The sequence below is a fragment of the Ambystoma mexicanum genome, chromosome 7p (genome assembly GCF_040938575.1).
Source record: "Ambystoma mexicanum isolate Mex_15411 chromosome 7p, UKY_AmexF1_1, whole genome shotgun sequence".
Lineage (NCBI taxonomy): Eukaryota > Metazoa > Chordata > Amphibia > Caudata > Ambystomatidae > Ambystoma > Ambystoma mexicanum.
The window spans coordinates 47,149,755-47,165,680 of record NC_090939.1 but is presented as its reverse complement, the minus strand read 5'-3'; the positions used below and the strand labels follow the sequence as shown (position 1 = coordinate 47,165,680).

At 49.7% G+C, this 15,926-nt stretch overlaps 1 protein-coding gene across 3 annotated transcripts in view; it reads right to left on the bottom strand.

The window, feature by feature from the left end:
* The window catches only part of WARS2 (tryptophanyl tRNA synthetase 2, mitochondrial), a 124,092-nt gene that overhangs the window by 41,133 nt on the left and 67,033 nt on the right, over positions 1–15,926 (bottom strand). For all 3 annotated transcript variants that reach the window (XM_069635750.1, XM_069635752.1, XM_069635751.1), the window contains 2 exons: positions 15,735–15,820; positions 457–575 (listed from right to left, as the gene is read on the bottom strand). In XM_069635750.1, the coding sequence (XP_069491851.1) occupies positions 457–575; positions 15,735–15,820 (205 nt within the window). The remainder of the gene's footprint in view (positions 1–456; positions 576–15,734; positions 15,821–15,926) is intronic.

Genomic DNA, 15,926 nt, shown 5'->3' with positions numbered 1-15,926 from the left:
ACTTCAGCTATATGTATATTTTTAGAGCTCCCGCCCAATCTTCATTTATTCCCTGCTAACTATTTTCCTTCTTTCCCAATCAGAGCTCCCCTTTCTCAATGTTTTCCAGCCCAGTTCCCTTTCAACTGGCGAGTTGCATTATTCAGAACTTCTAGTAAAGCCACAGAATAGTAGATTGAAGACCACGTCCATCCAGACATGAGAAAACGTTGCTGGAGCTTGGCGGATGAAATCAGAATACGCTTGCAAATATTAAAAAGAAAACTGGTGAATAGGCATCATCAGGTGTTAACAGACACTTAATGGAGCTTGAGAAGATGCCTTGAATTCTGATTACAGCCCATTCTCTCCAGCCTCTGATGGGCCTGAAACACAGCGGGTGGGTGCCCTCAACTTTGAAATGCATTGGGTATTTCCCAATTCAACATTCATGCAGTCATGCGTGCCACAACCTACCTAAAAGTGCTTTGGGCACTGGGAAAAAGTCTCCATATTTCTTGTTGAAAATCCTCGCCGTTTCCTGGGCCATCTCCATGTGTGTGACCTGATCCTCTCCCACAGGAACATGCGTTGACCTAATAATAGAGAAGAGAAGTTGAGAGCGAGAAAAGTTGTTAGAAAAAAATACTTACTTGATTGATACAAAGGTTGGTATGACCTACATGTGCTACACTGACAGTGCTAGGTCATGCCATTCTATTTTAAGTTTTATTTTTAAAAAAAATAAAATATAAACTATTGTCACAAAGACCACAGACACAAATACAAATTGGAGTTGACAATCGAACAAAGCATTCATGTGACACATTGACACTCATTTAGTGCGAGGCAGTAGCCACATCGGCCACCTCGCGCTTAACCCTCATTCCCCACCAGGTTAGTAGGCAGTATAAAAGTGCTATTTAGGGAACTGTCCGATGTGCCCAGCAAATGTGGAGGCTAGTGGTAGAGGTACTGGCAAGTGTTAATCCCTTCACCATCGCTGTCCTCAAGGCGAACCAAGCTGCGTCATCTAGACATTCATGGCATGGCAGTATGCATCTCAAATGGCCGATAACCACAAAAAGGGCAGCGGGGCAGAGGAAAATGTGTGCCAGAGTCTTCAGCATCTCCCACATCCCCCATGCTCTTATGGCCAGATCCACATCTGGCAGAAGTCCATGCAACAGAGTTGGCGTGTGCCAGTGCTAAAGATCAAGTGGAGTGTGCAGGTCCGTTCGCTTCTACAATGGACGCTAGGGCTTCTTCCAATGCAGTCACTGATTCAGAGGCGGTAAGGGATAAACATAAGGATACAATCAACAAATGACTAAATGCAGCCCAAAAATATAAATTGCTCACTCTGCGTTAATGCAGAGAAAGCAAAATCAATGTGTGTCCTACACGTACTTGTCACAACCCGCGCCAATGCCGTCCACTGCAAAGCAACTCCACACCACATACAAAACCAGAAATGTAGGACACCTATTTTCCTGAAACCTTCTCCCGCAAAAACTAAATCGAGTTACTAGAGCACATGGATTCCAACGCTACCTCCTGAAAATATAAGTTCTAAGCTGAGCAGTTTCAAGCTTAAATACAGTGTAAGCTTGTCTACGGTAAGTGCTGTACCTTGGCCTCCATGGGAATCTAAACAAATGAGTGTCTATATAGGAAAGCAGATTTATTTCCAGACTAACGAGACGAGATTTCACCGGCACTTATGGTGGCTCCGTGAATGGAGGATAAAGCCGAAAAAACTATGATCACAACCCACAAAGATTGTGGCAATAAAGGGAAAAATTAACACTTCTCGCAGCATCTGCCTACAATTGCTCTCCCCACCATTTACAGCACCAAATCCAAATTCCAGAAAAGGACCCAGGCCCCGAGGATACACCAACTGTCAGGCTATTTCCTGCTCCGCTGTGTGGAGCAGAGGGAGGCCCAGTAGGATCCCCAGGAGTTTGGTTGTTATCCTTGATTAGGGAAGGGAAATGCCCTATCCTTCTGCCCCGGCCTTCTGGAAAGAAGCGACACCAGAAAGCTCTTCCTCTGCCTGTAGCGCATGGTCTGCTGAGGTGATTTGCCTGAGTGTTGGGCGACTGACCGACATTAAATGTGGCAGTGCCCACAACCATATGCTCACAGTGAGGCAGCAGAACAGAGGAATGTGCATTCCCTGGGGGTTGACAAACATTGCAGTGATGTAATCAGTGATGATAAAGATCTTGCCACCGTCCTGTAGTGCTTTTTATTACCTTCTAGATTCCCCTAGTTTTACTTAAGACTTGCAAATATCTAAAGTCACCTTTCTAGGTTATGGGGGAGCCTTGCTTCTACTACTATACTTTGTCATGAAATTGGAGTACGTAAGCCACAGGCTACTGAAACGTACCTCTTTCAGATATCAACCCCTTCTATAAGGAAACCGCACATCATTGTGGTCTCACTCTGGGGTTATAGGCACAGAGTGGAGAGATTTACACAGGTGATGCATACATGCATGAACTACTACTCAAATGGGTGAAACCTTCTAGTGCCGACTGCACTCACAGATGTCATCAAGAAGCGGTACGGCGAGGACCGTCTTCCTTTTAGCCTCGCCGTTCATTTTGTGTGCATCCTTTTTACCCTGCTCTCGAGCTGTAGGTATTTCTACCTGCACTTAGTGAAAAGCACGAGTAGTTTTAAATCACTTTTGGCGCCGGGGTTTACAATCCCAAGGAAATTGCAAAATAGATAAGGGCTGAAATTGAGGAAACTACAGGTCTAAAAAAAAAAATAAGTAAGTTTACCATTACATGCTCCTGTGCGTCTGTCCGCTTGCTTTCAGGTCGATAAGAAATCGACTGCTCCATGTGGGCACAAGTTGTACTGTTGGATCAAGCAATCCTACATTTGTGTTAATTTTAGTCGGTTCTCTATGCTGCTTGTAGTTTTTGTATTCATGAGTTCAGACATTCGATTTAAATCAGATTTCTGTGTTTGAAGGTTCTTCTGTAACAATATGTTCAGACTTCCTTGCTGTCTGTTCTTGACAGGGTTGACCATTTCTTTCCTACTCAAGCAAATTACAACAGTGATGGCTTTTTTATATAATTTGTTTCTCTAAGGGAGAGGGAGTGTGCTCAAATGGTGTGGATTTGAGAGGCAGCTTTATTTACATCTGCCAAGTCAATACCAAGCACTGACAAAAGAGACCCCACCACAGCAAGCTCAGACTTCTATCCACTGCCACCCTCACTCCTTTAGAACATGAATGAGAAATCCTGCTCCCATGCAACTACTAGCTTCAAAGCGGTCACCTTCAGAAGAATGAGTATATAAATAAAACAGGAAAAGGCCCATCTATCTCTAATAGTATTGTGTTTGGACACCAACAACAAGCATCCTAGTTGAATTTGCGTTTGGTAGGACAAAGTAACTTTCCTCCATGCCAGACCAACCCATTCTGTCCCCAACATTGCTCAAAAAGGCTCAAAGAAAAGTGAGGTGCAGGAGAATGACTCCCTTTTCAGGGACAGGCTTTTTTAGGCTTGGCAAGCCTTTCTTGGGATGGCCTTTGGCGATTCTCTGAACAAGTTCCTTTAATTCTGCAAAGGGGCTCTTGTCCATGTGGGGCTTCCTGCTTTCTTAGCCAGTAATGCTGGTCTTGGCGGTCCTTCAAACCAATACAGGTCTCTTTGTTCCTCGTAAATTTATGAAATACTTGGAATCTTTCCCTGTACTGTGGGATTAGTTTCACGTACAATGTTTCCAGTATCTGTGGACAATTGATCCCAGTCCAACTCTCTCAGTGGTTCATGTATTTTATACCTTGCAACACTATGCTCTTGATAGTTTCCTTGCAACACTATCCTCTTGATGGTTTCCTATCTCTTCCCAACGTTGACTGGCACTGGGATGAGTGCGGTTACTCGTTTGGTAGCCTTCGTTACCTTTACACCATTCACTTACACTGGGATGCGTACGAGTTGTCCTTGGTAATTATTTTAAATCTCACCCCATTCACTTACACTGGGACGAGTAGGATTGGTTCCTTGGCAATTGAACTCCACCCCCTTCTCGGGTACTGGGACGAGTACGATTGGCCCCTCAGTAATCTTTCAATTCTTGACACTTCTCCCACCCAGGTCTCCCGCCGTTATAGTTCCCTCATTCGTAAAGAATAGGCATCATCGGTTCTTCCCTCGGGATCAGGTATTGTCCATCTGACATAACCTGTGTGGACTGCCTCTTCTTCTTCTTCCTCCTCCTCCTCCTGCAGCTCCTGTTTCCGGTACGGTCTCAGCATTGTTCACAGGCGGCTCGGTCCACCCTATCTGGGTCACACCACTGCCGCCAGGCCTTCTTCGGTTATTCAACTCAGGCTTGTGCTTTCTGAATGCTTATCTCTCCCCTCAGTCTGGGCAGCCTGCTCCACAACAGGTAGATTTGCTTTTGCCGACTGCTTCCTTAGCTTGGATTCAAATCTTCCAGGCTCCGGGAACTCATCTGACATTGCTCCTTGGTTTTTATGAAGCAGTGGTGGGCCCTCCCCAAGATAGGCCTGCAGTTCTCTGTCTGCTTTGCCCCATCTTCTTCGTCTCAGTGTGGTTGTCTGCCAACCACCGATTATTCTTCATGGTTCTCCCATTCTTCTTCATATTACAAGTGGTTGGTGAATGTTAATTACCAATAACATTACAGTAGAAAATAGTGACTGGTTTGGAGGGAAAGTTTGGATTCTTTGATGTTCTAGTTACATTCCCAGGAGAGGTTATAGGGAGTTCCGGAATGGGAATCCCTGTCCCCAAGAGGGGAGTCTTTCCCTGTGCGGTCCCACTGACCGCCATCCCTAAGGGGATTGTTGCGGAGCAGGCTCAGCTCCCTAGTCTCGCAGGTAAGGGCTACCCCCTGGGGTGAAGTGACAAGATCCTGTGAATCATCACAAGTGACAGTTGAGCTAGAAATTAGTGATGTGGAAGTTGATCGAAGCACTGCCGGTGGTTAAGATCAATTCAAAACCTTCAGCATATCTGACTTTCTTTCCAATGTTACTACTCTAAATCTTTTAAATCCAGGTCATTTATCCAAGTATCCTCAGAGTTTTGCTTTAAGTGTTGATGGGTTTATCGTGCTTTACAACATGACAAAGACAACCAAGGTATTTTGTCAAAGAAGTATTACTTTTTCCAGAAGCCTGATGCTATTCCCAGAGACAGGCACCTAATGGAAGCCCTCCTCTCTGGTCACGAAAGGAGAGGTTCCTTTCTTGCAACTCAGTACCATTCATCCTCAAGTGCCAACATCTAACCACTGAAGACTTCTGGCAGCAGGACAAGAAACTACCACAAAAACAACCCCAGACACAGGTGTCTTTCGGTACCCGGCACTACCACAGTTAAGAAGCTCACGCACAGCACGTCTGCTCAGACACGTACCTTAACCGTTAGCAAAAGGAAATTGGCAACTGAAAATTAGGTCTGTGCTGAGTGGGAACTTGATAGTGCATCTTTTAATGGAGGGAGCTTAAGGGCAAAGTAATGAAGTCACATTGGAGACATTTCTCACATATGGGGCCCTCATGTGACAACAAGCAAATAAACTAGGCAGGGGAGTATACATCATTGTTAAAGGCCAAGCTTTACAAGAAGCTGCTTTAGACTGGCATCACTGCAGGACAAGGCATGCAAATAGAAACCATTACAAAAAGGGCTGCATGGAATGGCGTATCCATGTCATTTGTAGTAAGAGTTTGTGCCGGAGCAAATGATGCCAGCGACAAAGGACACAAATGAAAAAACAGTTATGGCCGCAGCGTATGGGGTGCAAATATTTGAACAAGTATTAATAGGAATGTACAGCACTTGAACATAATTGGATGAGTGGGTTTAAACCCGATTTAAACACATGCTAACAATTAAATGTTAATGTTCGAAATGTATTCGGCAAAAGATTTCTGCAGACAACCACACTTTTGGTGCATACATTTATTACAACAAATAAAAGCTATTGTATACAATAGAACATAAAAACACATGCCACTGAAAATCTACTGGTGGTGAAAGTTCTACTATAGTTCCCGCATCAAAACAAAATGACAAACATGGAAGTGCAGCGGGTAAGTAGAAGGAGCAAGCACTGGTACTGGATCCTGCACTGAAAGGATGTTTAAAAAGAGAATTTATTTTTTATTGTTGCAACAAGCTACTCGCCCGTAGGCCTCAAAGCGCACAGATGGAACAAGATGAGAACAAATCAAGGCAACGATCAGGACACAGTAAAGGACTGGTCTGATCTACCCTATAATCCTTATGGACCTAGTCTGGGTCCAGGTTGAACAAGTGAGTTTAACACTTTTCTTAAACTCACTAATGGAATTGGGCTGCCTAAACTCACGTGGCAGTTTATTCCAGTAAGATGGAACCTCGCCTTTGCAACACCTGAAAATAAGACAGAGCAACGTATGTTTAACTCATTGGGAGCCAAGGGAGAGCACGTCTGGCGTTCATGGCACGATCCCTCCTGGCAAGACTATGGACAACTCTAATCGCACTGTTTTGAGCAACTTTCAAAGCCTGAAGATTGGCCTTTGATGTCTCAGACAGCATGCTGTTGCAATAATCAAGGCGTGAGTTGATCAGGGTTGTGGCTCGTAAAGATCTATTTTTCAATGATATGTATGGACGGATACGATTCAGTAATTTAGTAACAGTCACAAGAGGCTCGAACGGCGCGCGGGTTTCACAGAAAGCTCTACATTGTTTTCACCTTATTGGACACTTCGATTTTGTTTCCTGCTATGATAAAACCATCCTAGTCTGGAGGCAGATTTTTAAGCTTTTGCCCTGAGGCTAGAATCAAAAGTTCAATTTCTTTGAGATTAAGAGCCAAAGAATTGATGATCATTCAATCTTGGACAGCTTTGTAGTTAAGATAGAATCTGTGCTGTAGCAACCGGATAATTCTGAGTCAGCCTGGGTGCCGTCTGCGTAATCGCTATACTGCACACCCAGGTCGTCGAGAAGGGAGAGAAGTGGCATGATGTAAATGTTGAACAACTGAGAGATGCAGGATCCCTGTGGAACCCCACGGGTGACCAATGTTGGCTAGCATTTTGTACAGCAACTCTGGTGCTCCTGGGTCCAAGAAAAGATGGGATCCACTGAGAAGCCATGCTGGAACAATGAGCCTGTTCACTCAGCTGGGTAACTAACAGGGAATGGTCCACCAGGTCAAACACTGCAGATAGATCGAGCAGCAGCAGGAGAGCGGGCGTGCCCTTATCCACAATGCTGCGATATTATATTGAAGATACAGCAGTGCGGTCTCCGTCCCATGCCTGCCTCTGAAACCCGATTAGCGCTGTTTCAGTAAATTATTGTTCTCTATAAACTGTAGTTGAATATACGTGACACAATCCAAAATATTCAACAGAAATGTAACATTTGTAATCGGCCCATAGTGTTAATAAGGTTACTCTTCGTCAGAAGTGGGGTAATCCACAACTCCTTAGGGACCCCGAGTACCGTGGACTCAGCGAACAACAAGTTAACCAGTTTAGTTACCCAGGGGGCAAGGGTGTAAATACAGACCATAAGGATATTAGATGAACAACTGTCTCCTATGCATGAAGTGGATTTCATTCCAGCTACGATTGTGCAGATCTGGGCCTCAGTGCATGGCTGAAACAGAAACGGGGATTGATGAAGGTCATGGTTAGAAAAAGAGGCCCTCTGGTCTGGTGGGAGATAAGAACGGGATATTGGCTTACTACAAATCCTTTGCTGGGTAATAGATGATAGACTGACATTTTATAATTGAACTCATCATGAATGGTTTAACACCAGGTGTAATCGTAAAATGTTGTTGCATTTAAGTTGCCCTCAAACTCAGAATCAAAAAGAGCTCCCCCGAGCTTGAATAGGCCGACGCGATCCTATTTTGTGATTTAGCAGTAATGATGGCTTGTTTCAGAATTTTTACTGAATGCTTGTATGAGGCAAGCAACTGGGGGCGGCGGGGGGTTTTCCACGCCTCTCTCGCTTTCCGCTTAGAACGTTGCCGGATGGTAATAGTGTCCCCAAACCAGTCACTCTTGATGAATTTATTTTTAATGAGATTAGATTGTGTAGGTGCTAGAGCATCCATGCCGCCACTAAGGGTATACGAGTGAGATGGAGAGCTAGATCATCACAGTTCACAAAAGTATCAACGGGGGCCAATTTAGCCAAGAGCTTTGAGGCAAATAGTAGAGGTGTGACCTTTAAGATCACTGGTCATAACAGCGTTTAGGTTGACAATCTGACTGTAGAGAATAAGCTGGAAAAGAAAATAGGCAGTTCACAAGGAAGTGATCTGACCAGGGACAATATTCAGTGGTGGAGTACACTGTAGCTATACGATGGGTCAGCACCCAGACAATTGTGTGTCCGTCTCTGTGAGTAGGGACCAAGAGGTTCCGAGTAAGACCAATGGTATTCAGTGCTAGACGAGAAACTGACGATTTATCATGGGGGTCATTGGCCCATAAGTTAAAGTCTCCAAGAACAATTACAGGAGTACTGACTTTGGTGATAAAGTACATTGAGTAAATGTTCCTGAAAAGAAGGAGTAACATAAGGTGGCCGATAAATGACCACGATAGCGAGGGTACTGTTTGCATCAAGCTTTAATTTGGCTACCAATCATTTGCAGCCTTCAGCGGGGAAATGTGCATTAACATGTTTGTCAAGACATTTTTTTTGCAATGATGGTGACCCGACCCAGCCCTGCGGCCAGAGTGATCGGCTCTGAAAACACAATAATCAGGGGGAACGGCCAATGTAGCAGCTGTGGGAGTCGAATTCGTAAGCCATGATTCGTCAATGGCCAGGACATCGCTAGATGTTTTGGTAAGGTAATCAGACACTTCACCATGCTTTAGCAGTGAACAAGTATTTAATAAAGAAAAGTGCACGAGTCCTCCGGTTAAGTCTAGGTTTAGGTGGTGGCGTTATTGCAGTGTTGGAGGACGAAATACCCAGTAAGCTGGAGGCACTCAAGGATGCATTCAGGCTAATATCTATCAATTCATCAAGGACTGATAACATTTTGCCTGCAAACAGATTGCATGCATGCGGCTCGGTTGGAACAAGTTACTTACCTGTAACTGTTCTCCAGCATGGGTCTGGCATGGATTCTAATGCTCATGAATATTCCCCGTCAGGCCGGGAATCCTCGGTATAGAAAAAAAAAAATCATTATCAGTTTAGTTTCTGATCTGTCTTTCTCAGTAGTAACCAATCACTGGTCTCTGGGTCATACTGCCCCCAGCCAATGACTGCCCTCTCCCTAAGCCCCGCCCCTGACAGCCATCCTCAGATTTGGTAGCACGTGAAGTGGCAGTATGACCAATTGAAGAGCCGCAGAGGGGTAGGCGGAAGGGTTCGCATGTGAATCCATGCCAGATCCATGCTGGAGAACAACAGTTACAGGTAAGTAACTTGTTCCTTCTCCAGCATGGGGTCTGGCATGGATTCACATGCTCATATTCATAAGAATACATAGCAGTATAAACATGCACAACCACGGGAGGTGGCAAAAGGCTCAATATCAAGCAATACAACAACTCAACATTAAGCAACTCTACCTCCTCATCAGGCTCACCTTAGGCGAACAGGTTGCGCAGCACTGCCTGGCCGACTCTGGACTCCTCCCTGGAATCCCGGTCGACGCAGTAGAATCTCGTGAAGGCGTGCGTCGACCTCCACGTAGCAGCCCTGCAGATGTCGAGCAGGGGCACACCAGACAGGAACGTCGTAGTAGCAGCGATCGCTCTGGTCAAATGGGCCCTCGGACGGCCTGGCAACGGTCGGTTTGCCAACCGGTGACAGTGCATGATGCAGCCGGAGAGCCATCTGGAAATGGAAGTCTTCGAGAGAGCCTTCCCTTGATTCACAGGTCCAAAGTTCACAACTCTTCGTGCGGTCCACGTAGAACTTCAGCGCTCTAGCTACATCCAGCGAGTGCAGAGTCCGCTCAGCCGGCGACAGGAAGAAAACTGGCAACACCAAGGGCTCGTTGAGGTGGAAGTCCGACGGCACCTTGGGCATGAAGGAGGGGTGCGTCCTTAGCACCACCCTCGTGTCGTGAAAAGTCAAGTATGGAGGCTTGCAAGACAGGGCCTGGATCTCTCCCACTCGTCGTGCATAGGTGATGGCCAGGAGGAATGCTGTCTTCCATGACAGAAACGTCAACGGCACAGAATGCATAGGCTCGAATGGGGGGGGGGGGGCCCCTCCCATGAGCCTGGTCAGCACCACATTGAGCTCCCACGCCGGGGCAGGGGCCTTCACCTGCGGGAATGATCGGAACAGTCATTCATAAATTCCTTCACCAGTCGATGAGACCACAAGGACGCCCGTCCTGTAGTTCTGGTGTAACGTGAGACGGCAGCCAGATGTACCTTGATGGAAGCGTGAGACAGGCCAGCCTTGGCCAAGGACAATAAGTACGGCAATACTTGAGGGGCAATAATCCGCAGAGGGTTAATCTTCTGTGCACGGCACCAGACACAGAACCTCTTCCATTTGTGTCCGTAACACTTGAGAGTTGAGGATGCCCTGGCCTTCGCAAGAACCTCTCTGCAGTCGGCCGGGATGTTGTATCCTCCAAACTCTACTGCTGCAGGAGCCAGGCCTGCAAGTTCAGCGACTCTGGTTCGTGATGAAGAATGGCGCCTCCTTCTCTGGAGAGAAGAACCGCATCCATCGGCAGCTTGACTGGTGTGGACACTGACAAGTCCAGAAGGTCCGGGAACCAGATCTGCCTCGGCCACGCCGGTGCGATGAGGATCATCCTGCACCGGGACCTCTTGAGCTGGTTGACGAGCCGGAGTAGCAACAGCAACGGCGGGAACGCATAAAGGAACAGGCCGTCCCAAGGGAACGAGAAAGCATTGCCCATGCTCCTCGGTTGGGTAAACCTGCTGGCGAACCTCTGGCACTTGGGAGTTCGCCGCCGTCGCGAAGAGATCGATCTGGGGTTCGCCCCATCGTTGGAAGAGTCGGTCCACTTGATCCTGGCGCAGTTCCCACTCGTGGCACGAGCGCAGCTCCCTGCTGAGTGAGTCGGCAATGGTGTTTTTTATCCCTGCCAGATGAAAGGGTACCAGAAACATCCCTTGGGCGACGGCCCAATGCCACAGATCCTGGGCTTCCTTGGATAGGGCAGGGGATCTGGTTCCGCCCTGTTTCCGAATGTAAAACATCGTGGTGGTGTTGTCGGTGAAGAGCCTCACCTCCTTGCCCTTGAGGGACGGAAGGAAGGACCTGAGGGCCCAGAACACTGCACGGAGCTCCAAGATGTTGATGTGGAGAGTCTTCTCCTCCGGGAGCCAAAGGCCTCTCACGTGAAGACCCCCGGTGTGCGCTCCCCAACCTTCCAGGGAGGCATCCGTCGTCACCGTCACCTGGTGGGCCGGGGCTAGGAAACCTGTTCCCGCCATCAGATGAGAGCGGACACCCCACCATGGTATCGCCCGACGGAACGCTTCATCGAGCGGGATCCTGTCCTCGAAGCTGCCCGTCTGGATCCAGTGGGCATCGAGGAATTCTTGCAAGGGCCGCATCCGAAGTCTGCAGTGGCGCACCAGATAAATGGAGGAGGACATCATTCCGAGGAGGGACTTGATAGACCTCACTCTGGCCACGTCCGTGGCCAGCAGACGCTGCACCTTTCCCAGGATGGTCCTTATCCTCCCCTCTGACGGTGAGGCCCGCCGCGCCACTTTGTCGAGCTGTGCTCCCAGAAATAGGGCGACTTGCGACGGGACCAGGTGGGATTTTGGAAAGTTGATGGAGAACCCCAGGTCCGTGAGCAGCTGGACGGTCTTCGCAGTGTGTTCCACGGCGAGCTCCCTTGTCCTTGCCCGTATGAGCCAGTCGTCCAGGTAGGGGTAGACGTGGATCCCCTGCAGGCACAGCCGCGCCGCCACCGGTGCTAGGCACTTGGTGAACACCCTGGGCGCTGATTTTAATCCGACCAGGAGGGTCTTGAACTGGTAGTGCCGCCCTTTGACCACGAACCTGAGGAACTTTCGGTGTCTCTTTAGAATAGCGATGTGGAAGTATGCATCCTCCAAGTCCAACGACGACAGGAAATCGCCCTCCTCCAGCTTTCCCAGCACGTGCTGGAGGGTGACCATCCGGAACTTCTGTGCCTTGATGCATTTGTTCAGTCGTCGCAGGTCCAGGATGGTGCGCCATCCTCCTGTCTTCTTCTTTACTTGAGTAAACTCAGGATCCCCGAAGCCTCTTTGGAACAAGCTCGATGGCACCTTTCCTGAGCATCGCCCTTACTTCCAACAGCAGTTGAGGGACGTGATTTTCCTTCCTGGCCACGGGAGGAATGCGGGGGCACCTCTTGTGGAACGAGAGCGTGCTCCAGGGCCAGGGCGTCCAGCACCCAACGGTCGGTGGAGATGGACTCCCACACGCCGATGAACTTCGTCAGCCGGCCTCCCACCGGCGTGCTTCGGCGGGGGCCCGACCCGACGGTCGGTTCAATCTTGCTTGGAGGCCGCTTTGCCTCCTTGACCACCTTGGCGACGATGGCAGGATCCACCTGACTTGCCGCGTCCCCTGTAGGCCTCCTGCGACGAAGATCTTGCAGCTTGACGGTACGTAGAGGAGCTGCTGCGACGAAGTTCTTGCCGCTTGACGGTACGTAGAGGAGCTGCTGCGACGAAGTTCTTGCCGCTTGACGGTACGTAGAGGAGCTGCTGCCGGCTCCCTTGGAGGCACCCCGTCTGACTCCGGAGCTCCGAAAGGACGGCCGTCGCTGTTGGAGCACACCCAGTGCACGGGCCGTCTCCATGTCCGTCTTGATCGCCTGAAGGGACTCATCAACCGCCTTGCCAAAAAGGTTGTTCCCATCGAAGGGCATGTCCAAAACCTTGGTCTGTACGTCCTGGCGGAAATCCGTCGCCTTGAGCCATCCTCGTCGTCTCAGGCAAACTCTGTTGCCCAACTGACGGAAACCTGTGTCGGCGATGTCCGTAGCCACTGTAATGGCGTGGTCCGAGGCAATCTCACCTTCCTGTAAGATTTCCAGGGCCTCAGTCCTCTTGGCGTCCGGAAGGAAATCCAACAGAGGGGCGATCTTGAACCATAACTCCTGTCGTAGCGGGCTACGATGGCCAGGGCGTTGGCCGCCTTGATGGTCGTCGCTGCAGAAGAGATGACCCGTCGTCCAATCGCATCCAGCTTCCTACCCTCGCCGTCCGGCGGGGAGGTTGAAGTTGAGGCCGATGCGCGCCCCCCGCCCCCGCTTTCTTCTTGGCCGCCGCCGAAACGACCGAATCCGGTGTAGGTTGCGCCCTAAGGCACAAGGGGGCAGCGTCGGGGACCCGTACTGGTCCCTCTTCGCAGGAGCCGTGGCAGGGTTCTTGAGGAGGGCGAGCCCCTCATCCCAGATGTCATCAAGAAGCGGTACGGCAATGACCGTCTTCCTTTTAGCCTCGCGCCGTTGGTAATGGAACCCTTCCTTTTCCTCGGAGCAGAGCTGGAAGAGCTTGGATGCCCTGGAAATCATAGCATGGAAGGATCCAATCTCGTTGGGCGGGGACGCCTGGGCAGGGGGCGACGGGGGACACGTCCCGTCATTGCCTCCATCATCATCCGTACCCGTCGTAGTCGTATCCATGCCTGTATCATCCCCGTGGGTAGTGGACCGGGGGGGGGAGGCAGAGAAGGCCGCAGAGGAGGCCTAGGATGCGTCCTCCTCCTCTTAAGTGGTGGGCTCTCCGAAGGTCCTGGCTCCAGTTCCCCGTCGGGTCTGGCTCAGGTACCTCCGTCGGGGGAAGGGGCAACCTATCTCCGAGCATAAGGACTGGATGGCTGACAAAATGGCAGCCGAGGTGTCCTGCGGCGCCGAAAACGACGGGAGCGAGGGCTCTTGAGGAGCCTCGTCTGCGTCACCCTCCTCCTCGTCGGGATCCCTCCCGATGGGCTGGGCCTCCTCCACGACTTGGATGAGCTCTTCAGAGGTCGTGTCCGTATCCACGACGGCCACCAACCCCTCCCCCACCCTTTCCAACGAGGACTTCGTGGGGGTCTTCTCGATGGGCCTGAAAGACTCCCTCTGCGGTGGCAGGGAGACTCTGGTACCTGAGGGCGCCTCCACTGGTGTAGCCTCCACAGGCCTAGCCAGGGCCGCGGCGACATCCTCAATCGAGGTTTTAGCAGGGCGAATTAAGGCCAACGTCACCTTCTGTACGCCTGGGGTCTTCACCTTGGGGGGAGGGTCCGAGCCTCGCTCCCCCTTTGCCGGAATCTTTGAGATCGACCGGGGTCTCTCCAGAAGCTTCGCCGGGTTCTCGGACTTCCTCTTACCCGAGCCAGAGCGTTGGCTCGTGGTCAATGGCGCCGGGGAGGATGCGCCCTGCCTGGCAGCCAAGGAGCCCGACCGTTCGGCGCTCCAGGTGCCCGCGGACTCGTGGTGCTTAGCCTTTTGTTGGGCCCCCGTCGCCGGAGCACCCTCACAGGACTTAGAAGACCGCTCTGACTTCTTTTTCTTCTTCTCGCCTGGCGGGCTCTTACCTTCCAGCCAGTTGGCGAGACGGAGGTGGCGATCCTTCATGGTCCGCTCCGTCATGTTCCCACAAAACGCGCAGTCCTTTTCTTTGTGCATCTTGTCCTCATGGAGACAGTAGAGGCATAACGAATGCTCGTCCTCCTTGAAAGCGTTCTGAAGCTGGCATCCAGGGCAGGTCCTGAACAGCTTCCCGGGCGTCGAGCTCCCTTTCTTCTGGGCCATGTCCGGGGTAGGCCTCGGAACTTCTGGAATCCTCCAAAAGCGTAAACTCGACGAAATCTTCACCCTTGAGGGGCGTAGAAACTCCGAAACGGATCCCCGTTGATCAGAAGTAGAAACGGTGGAGTCGAGGCTCTATTTAACCGAAAAAATGAGAAAATCTCCTGAAAAAAGCGCAAAAACGCAGCAAAAGCTCGAGAGCTAAGCACGAGGACTCCCAACACTTGAACGTGCGGTAAAAATCTGAGGATGGCTGCCAGGGGCGGGGCTTAGGGAGAGGGCAGTCATTGGCTGGGGGCAGTATGACCCAGAGACCAGTGATTGGTTACTACTGAGAAAGAGATCAGAAACGAAACTGATACTGATTTTTTCTATACCGAGGATTCCCGGCCTGACGACGGGGAATATTCATGAGCATGGAATCCATGCCAGACCCCATGCTGGAGAAACCTTAGTTCCCATAGGCATTAGGGATGATATGGGAGGAAAAGATTGTACGTGATGATTTACCGGGATGCAGAAGGGGAGCCTGACACTCCAGACACAAACTGGTACTAAACGGCTTGTCTCTCGCACCGGCGCTCTCGCGCATGAAAGTCAAAGTAGCAAACCCAGAGAACTACAATGCTACCGGGGATTGTAGTTCAATTGGCAGCTAAAAATGAAACCTAGTTCTTTCTCCCTTGTTTCCCACACAGAGTGCAAGGAACAACGTTAGGCACCTAATAAAATAGCCACGCACAAAAACAAAGATAATCAAGAAGGTAGTCTTAAAAGCAGTATAATTTTAAAATCGGGGACTATGCAAACTAGCAGCAATAGAATATATAAGTAGAATAAAATTACATCTGGTTTAAAATGAACACCCATGCATTCAATGGCAATGAAATATAGATAAAAGGTAATGGGGCAAAGCAGTTGAATGGGGTAGGACCCACACAGTTGTTAGTGTCTCACTGGAGCAGAGGTCTTACTTGTAGAGCAGGATGTCCGCGCACTGGAGCACCGGGTAGGTGAACAGGCCCATGCTTCCTTCATTCTTCTGGGTTTGGCTCTTTGCCTGCCAGAAGTGGAAAGAAATTGGACCAGGTTGAAGATATCAAGCAGGATTGTAGAAGGAACGTATGTGCTGTGATAGTAAACCAAATGTGACAAAAACATGCAAC